Here is a 6,859-nt window from a genome sequence, read left to right as displayed (position 1 = left end):
TGGTCTCTAGTAGGTGTAGCTTATGATCAGATTATTGTTTCGTCATTTAATTGACGGGTTAGACATTTGCGACGGCGTTCGTATTAATACAATACAAAATATGAATCCAAAATGGAGTCACGTTCACTAAACGTTAGTGCGTAAGTACGTCATTACGTGTTAGGGTTCGTTTGCGTTGCAAATGTTAGTAAATCAAGATGGCTGTGCGTTTCACTACAGCATGATTAGACATAGTTCTTCCGATCTTTTCGTACAGCGATAGTCCATAAAATTGAACTCCTTCATTCCCCCCTTTGATACTTCAACTTCGGTAAGAAGGCGTAAGTATCACCTTCATATGTGAAGTAACTGAAATGACAAGAAAATAATTAGTACCATAATACTGAGTAGGGCCCTAAATTGTTAGCCAGGTCGATGGTGTCTTCACCGGTTTGAGACGGATGGGCCCTATTGGCTCCACCCCCCTTTGTAGCCGGACTTCACCTGAGCAAACAAGGTGGCCGTATGTTTTAAATTAAAAATTAGTGTCATAGTAAACTGAAGATTCATCTTCTGAGTCTGAAGAATCACTGAAGGGTAGCGAAGAAATTGAAGCGTACTGGTTCAGCATCATAATTTGGGCTGCTGCTCGTCGATCAGCGATCTTCTCCATCATAGACGAAAGGCTCCTGAGGAAAAGAGGGAAACACATAGGGAGGAGTGCACAGGATAATAAGAAAAATAATAAAGGGAATAAAAGTTCCCTGAACCCAGGAATAGATGTAAGCCAGGAAGGTAATGAAGCTGTCCAATCCAAGGCTCCGGACCAGGATTGTACCGGAACATGAGCCAACCGCACCATACGGTCTGTGATTTCTTCGATGACTTTACTCTTATCATCGATCTGCAAACAACAATTGGAAAGGTTAAATTTCCCACATACACCACCTTCCTGAGCAAGGAGGTAATCCAGGGCTAATCGATTCTGGTATACAGCAGTAATTAATTTGGTATTCTGTTTGGCAAGAATGTTAAGGGCTAGAGCGGAATCATTGGTGAGGAACTCGAGAACAGCTTGAAGTCTGATGATACGGTTGTTCATGTATACAGGCGTTCTGTATCCAAAAGAGCCATCCTCTGCCCATGTTCCTGGACCATAATATTCGATAATCCGTTCGGGTGGCCATTCTTGATCGGACCAGTCTCCGATAGAGACCTTATGTCTTCGTCGCCTACTTGGCTTCATTGGACTATAGACAGGCACCCCTAGCGTTTCTCCTGCTGTGACTGGGAGCAAGAAGAAGCTAGGGCGGATAGTAGCTAGGAAGCAGGTACCGTACCATTGAGGAGGTAGTTGTTCATAAGCCCGTCGTCCACATACGAAGTAATAGCCGTCTGGGGCTATGAATGACGTGGTTAATTGGCCAGCTTCTTTCCACGTAGCGTTTAAGGTAGGCTCAGTCCAGAATGGTGTGGGTATGGTCTGGTTTTCTGTTTGCCACCATGATTGAGTGTTACTGGCAACTGTGAGAACTCCTGTGCATGGTGAGTTACCGACGGGCACTTTGTACGACTTGGAGAAGTGCCGTGACAAACATTGTCTTCCAATGACATCCGTCTGTAGAGCCCATTCATAAGGATTGTGATTTCGATTATACGTGGTGGATGTGTTCATAGTGTTCAAATCAGCTTGAAAAATCTCCCTGGCCTCCCATGGCCATTGTTCTCCAATATTGGTGCCACCACATACAAAGCAATTTTGTATTTTCAGAGATAAAGCTATGTTCTCAGCTAAGTTGATGAACATATTTTTTGCTTGGTTGGAGATAGCATGCTTTTTCAACTCCTCATTGATTTGAGAAATTTCATCGAAGAAGGACTGATATCCCACCACAGTGGTTTGATGAATGATAGGGAGCGGCTTTTCTCGTCGCTGAGTGATGGTAAGGTATGTCATGGGATCTCCTCCTGTGCCATCAATTCCAAAACCCCAAGTATCTTGCCATGGGGATCCCTCAGACCGGACTGGCCATTCTAGAGTAATGAGGTTTCCCGCTCCCTTACTTAGTCGACCCATTCCAGGGCATCCTGAATATCCTCCTCCAGTATAGTCACAGACCAGTTTCCATCCGGAAAGTTCTTTGTCCCCGGCACATGGTAGCCACCGGGAGGGATTACTGGAACGGTCATAAGGACAGAGATATTTGTGATTGAAAGTGTAGGCTTTCTTCCATGCTGGAGAACCACAATGCACTGCACTTGGATGTTTGTCGATGGCATCACAGGCGTTAAAGTCAATGGAGACAATGGGCGGTCCTCCAATTAGGACCTTTGTTGAATTGATGTAGTATAGAATTCCTTTTCCAGCTGGTACGATGTCAGAAGTATAAGCTTTTGGCAATCCGGTGGTTAGCGTTATATTGTAGTACTTGGGTGTGGTAGGCGAATGACAGATGAGCTTGCCGTTAAGGATACATCGATGGAAAGACTGTTGTCCTTGAGTGGTGTTTAAGGCACAAGCAGGCTTTTTTATACATAATGGTGGTGGCTGAGATTGATGAATGATTGTGAATACCAACTGGTACCCGTCTTCAGTTGTAGTGCGGACTTGCTTGATGCATTCTGTACAGTTTTGGCTGAGCGAAGATTGAACTGATGTTGATACTATAGCTATTAGGATCATTAGTAGCCATAGGATTCTCGGATTATGGCAAAGATGAGCCATAGTTGAGCAGAAATGATGATATAGATGATGCTGATGAACCATTTCCAATCGCTGCTAGAAGGGCATATGATAGTTAGAGCGGTTACCAGGAGGGTACTGATAACCCACTTCCAGAGCATTGAGATCATATGCTTTTGATGCCTGCGAGAGAAGAAAGAAACAAACAGGTTATTAGTATTTCTGTGACTGCATTAGTTTCTATAGTAGGTTGACCTTTGCTGTATTTCTAGTAAAGCGTAGGGTGCTGTCACCGGTCTTGGAAACCTGCCAAGTTTCGGTGGCTGGTTTAACTCGGGTCCAGTGGATCCAGGTGGGACAACCGGATACTTTGAGAGCGGTGGGTGTGGTTAACAGCACAGTGAATGGTCCCTTCCATCGAGGTTTAAGGAAGTCTGATTCGTCCCATTCCTTGATCCACACAGAGTCGTCCACCTGGAATTTATGGATAGGATTGATTAAGATTAGTGGCTCTGTCTCACAGGTATATTTGCGAATTGCTTCCACAGTATTGTAGAGTCCTTTCATTTGGTTGCTGAGTGACATTTCCCCTTGGACTTGTAAGGATTCGGGGAAAGAGGGCAACGGTGGCGGTCTTGCGTACATCATTTCATAAGGGGTTAGTCCTGATTGTCGTGGAGTGCATCTGATGTTAAGCAATGCCAATGGTAGCATTTTGGGCCATTTGGTTCTTGTTTCTTGACATAGCTTGGCTAATTGACTTTTCAAAGTTCTGTTAGCTCGTTCAACAGTCCCGCTACTTTGAGGTCTCCATGTGCAATGGAGATGCCATTTGAGGCCCAAAATTTTGGTGAGGTGTTGAGTTGCCTCGCTTGTAAAAGCTGGGCCGTTGTCTGAGTTGATCTGCCTTGGTAATCCATATCGTGGTAAGATTTGGTTCAATAAGAGGGAAACGACTTCCTTTGCAGTTTCTGTTCGCGTAGGCACAGCTTCAATCCATCCGGTGTAGGTGCATACTGCCACCAGCATGGCTTTGTAACCTTGTGCAGGGGTCATGTGGGTGAAATCAATTTGACAGACTTGAAATGGTATAGTTCCCCGGAGAACGTGTCCCGGTGCAGGACCAGGTCCATTGCGAGGATTATTTCTTGCACACGTAACACATTGATTAATTGCATGTTTAGTCAATTGTGTGATTCGGTTTATATAGTATGTTTTTGCCAGTAGTTTTGCCAATGAATCACGTCCCAGGTGTGTATGACAGTGTGCTTCTCTTACTATTGTCCACGCAATAGTATCAGGTATCCATATCCGTCCGTCTGATATGATCCACCACCCATTCTGTTGATGGAAATTTTCAGCTTTTGCCCAGTCGTTTTCTTCGGCTGAGTAGGTGGGTACTTCAGTTGGAAACTGCAAGAGGGGACATATGGTCATTTTTGTTTGATAAGGGTCTTGGGCTCCTGCTTTGGCGGCAGAATCAGCTTTCTGGTTTCCCAGAGCGATAGGATCAGATTTTCCAGAGTGTGCTTTGCAATGCATTACGGCCACTTTGTGTGGTAGCCATACGGACCTTAACAGTTCATGGATCTCTGGCGCATTTGCCAATTGTTTTCCTTCGGCATTGAGAAATCCTCGTTCCTTGTACAATGCTCCGTGTACTTGGATGGTTAAGAAGGCATATTTAGAGTCTGTATAAATATTTACAGTTTTCCCTTCTGCCAACTGAAGAGCTCGAGTAAGGGCAATTAATTCAGCTTTTTGTGCAGACGTTCCTGAAGGCAAGGGTCCAGCTTCAATGATATCATCTTCAGTTACTACTGCATAGCCAGCCACTCGTACTCCATCCTTTACCTGACTACTTCCATCTGTAAATAAGGTCCATGCGCCTTGCCAAGGCTGATCTCTTAAATCAGGTCGACTGGAGTGTACTGTAGCCATGACTTCTTCACAATCATGGCTTACTGGTTCAGGTGCTGGCATTAGAGTGGCTGGGTTTAAGTTTTTACTGTCTTGTATTTGAATTTCAGGAGTTTCACATAGTAAGGCTTGGTACTTTACAAGACGTGAGTTGGTCATCCACTTTGGTCCATGTGTTTCGAGCAGTCCCTGAATAGTATGAGGAGTTGTTACTTGCAAAGTTTGTCCAAATGTCAACTTGACTGCTTCTGGAATTAGTATGCATGCAGCCGCGATGCTTCGAAGACAACCCGGCCATCCTTTGGCAACATTGTCCATTCCTTTTGACAGATAGGCAACAGGTCTCTCCCATGATCCGAAGGTTTGAGTTAGGACCCCAATGGCCATTCCTTTTTTCTCATCTACAAACAGATGAAACGGTTTAGTTACGTCAGGTAGCCCCAGAGCAGGGGGTGAGATCAGGGCTTCTTTTAGTTGTTGTAAGTGTACCAGTTCATGTCCTTCCCACTGGAAGGGTTGAGATTCTGCTTCTTTACCCCGCAGCTTGTCGTATAGGGGTTGGGCAATAACTGCATAGTTAGCAATCCAAAGCCGGCAGTATCCAGTAGCTCCCAGAAATGCTCGCAGTTCTTTTTTGCAGGTTGGTGTAGGCTGATGCCTTATCGAATTTGTACGAGAGATTCCAAGGCATCGAGTGCCTTCACGGATTCGGAAACCCAAGTACTCTACTTCTAATTCACAGATTTGGGCTTTCTTTTTGCTTGCCCGGTACCCTTTTGAATACAATGTCTGTAACAGGTGAAGGGTAGCTTTCGCACAGTCAAGATATGTGTCTCTGAACAACAGTAAGTCATCAACGTATTGTATTACTGGCCCATATTTTTTCTGGTAAGTTTTCAAATCTTTTGCCAGCTGTTCCCCGAAAAGCGTGGGAGAATGTTTGAATCCTTGAGGCAACCTAGTCCAGGTGTACTGTTGTTTTATTCCAGTGTGCGCATTTTCCCATGTGAAGGCAAAGATCTTCTGACATTCTTCTGCTACCGGAACGGAGAAGAAAGCATCTTTGAGATCAATTACACTGTACCACTTTGATTTGGGGTTGACTTGAGCTAGAATGGAGTAAGGGTTGGGTACCAGGGCCACCAAGTCCGCCACTTGGCTATTTACTTTTCGTAGATCTTGTACAGGTCGATAGTCATTAGTACCAGGTTTCTTTACTGGTAGCAAGGGAGTGTTCCAGGCAGACCGGACTTGTCGCAGGATACCCAAGTCAAATAGTCTTTGTAGATGTATTTGTATTCCCTGCCTGGCCACGTAGGGAATAGGATATTGGGCTTGGTTAATGACTTGTGCATTTTCTTTCAGTTCTATCCAGACTGGGTCAGCCTCGGTTGCCAGTCCTCCTGGATTGTTTTCAGACCATACTGAAGGTACGCTATCCATCAGGTACCTTCGTTTTACATTGAGAGGGGTCTCTTCCTCATATCGGTGCTCGATGGTTCGTTCGACTATGGGAAGATGTAGTCTCCATTCCTCCTGGAGAGGGCAAATAAGGGAAACAGGGTTGTCTGCAAAGGAAGCTTTGATTTCACCATTTGATTCAAACTGTAGAGTGGCCCTTAATTTGCAAAGGAGATCTCTACCAATTAGTGGGACTGGACATCCAGGGACATAGAGGAATCGGTGGGATACTAATTGTCCTCCCACTCGAACCTGTCGATTCTGAAGAATAGGGGCTGCCAGTGGTTTCCCGGAGGCCCCTACAATGGAGATGCTTTGTGCTGTGGGAATAGCGATTGCAGTAGTCATGACAGATCGTTGTGCTCCAGAATCTAGTAATCCTTTGAAGGTTTTAGACCCAACCTTTATTTCTACCAACGGATCGGAGGGCAGGGCTTCCCTGGTTAGTCATGAGTTTCGCCCGATATCGTCACCAGACTCATCTGACAATTCGTCCAACGCCATTTGCCATTCAGTTTCTTGAGATTTTGAGGGTTTTGAACCGTTCCCTCTTTCGTCCTCCCGTGGTTTCTCAGGGCACTCAGCCTTCCAATGTCCTTCTTGTTTACAATATGCACATTGATTGACCCCTATAGGCGCTCTTCCTCCTCTGAACGATCCGCCCCTTCCTGATCTTCCTCTCTGCCATGCCTTATGTGGCGGGTTGCCTCTTCCTCTCTGCCCAGGGTATCCTCGATACTTCCTGGCCTGCTCTCCGAAATTAGTTTCTTCCATTGCTGCCGCTAACAAGTTAACACTTTCTCTCATCCTTCTGCT

The 6,859-nt window shown here is 45.3% G+C and overlaps 1 protein-coding gene across 1 annotated transcript; it reads right to left on the bottom strand.

Moving 5' to 3' along the window:
- Nucleotides 1-2,755: 2,755 nt before the first annotated feature.
- On the bottom strand, nucleotides 2,756-6,391 carry LOC115096088. Its single transcript, XM_029610628.1, has one exon. It carries the CDS (start codon nucleotides 6,389-6,391, stop codon nucleotides 2,903-2,905), a length of 3,489 nt encoding a protein of 1,162 aa, XP_029466488.1. The 3' UTR covers nucleotides 2,756-2,902.
- Nucleotides 6,392-6,859: the final 468 nt, after the last annotated feature.

Source organism: Rhinatrema bivittatum, chromosome 1 (assembly GCF_901001135.1).
Source record: "Rhinatrema bivittatum chromosome 1, aRhiBiv1.1, whole genome shotgun sequence".
Taxonomy (NCBI): domain Eukaryota; kingdom Metazoa; phylum Chordata; class Amphibia; order Gymnophiona; family Rhinatrematidae; genus Rhinatrema; species Rhinatrema bivittatum.
This window is presented reverse-complemented; position numbering and strand designations above follow the sequence as displayed.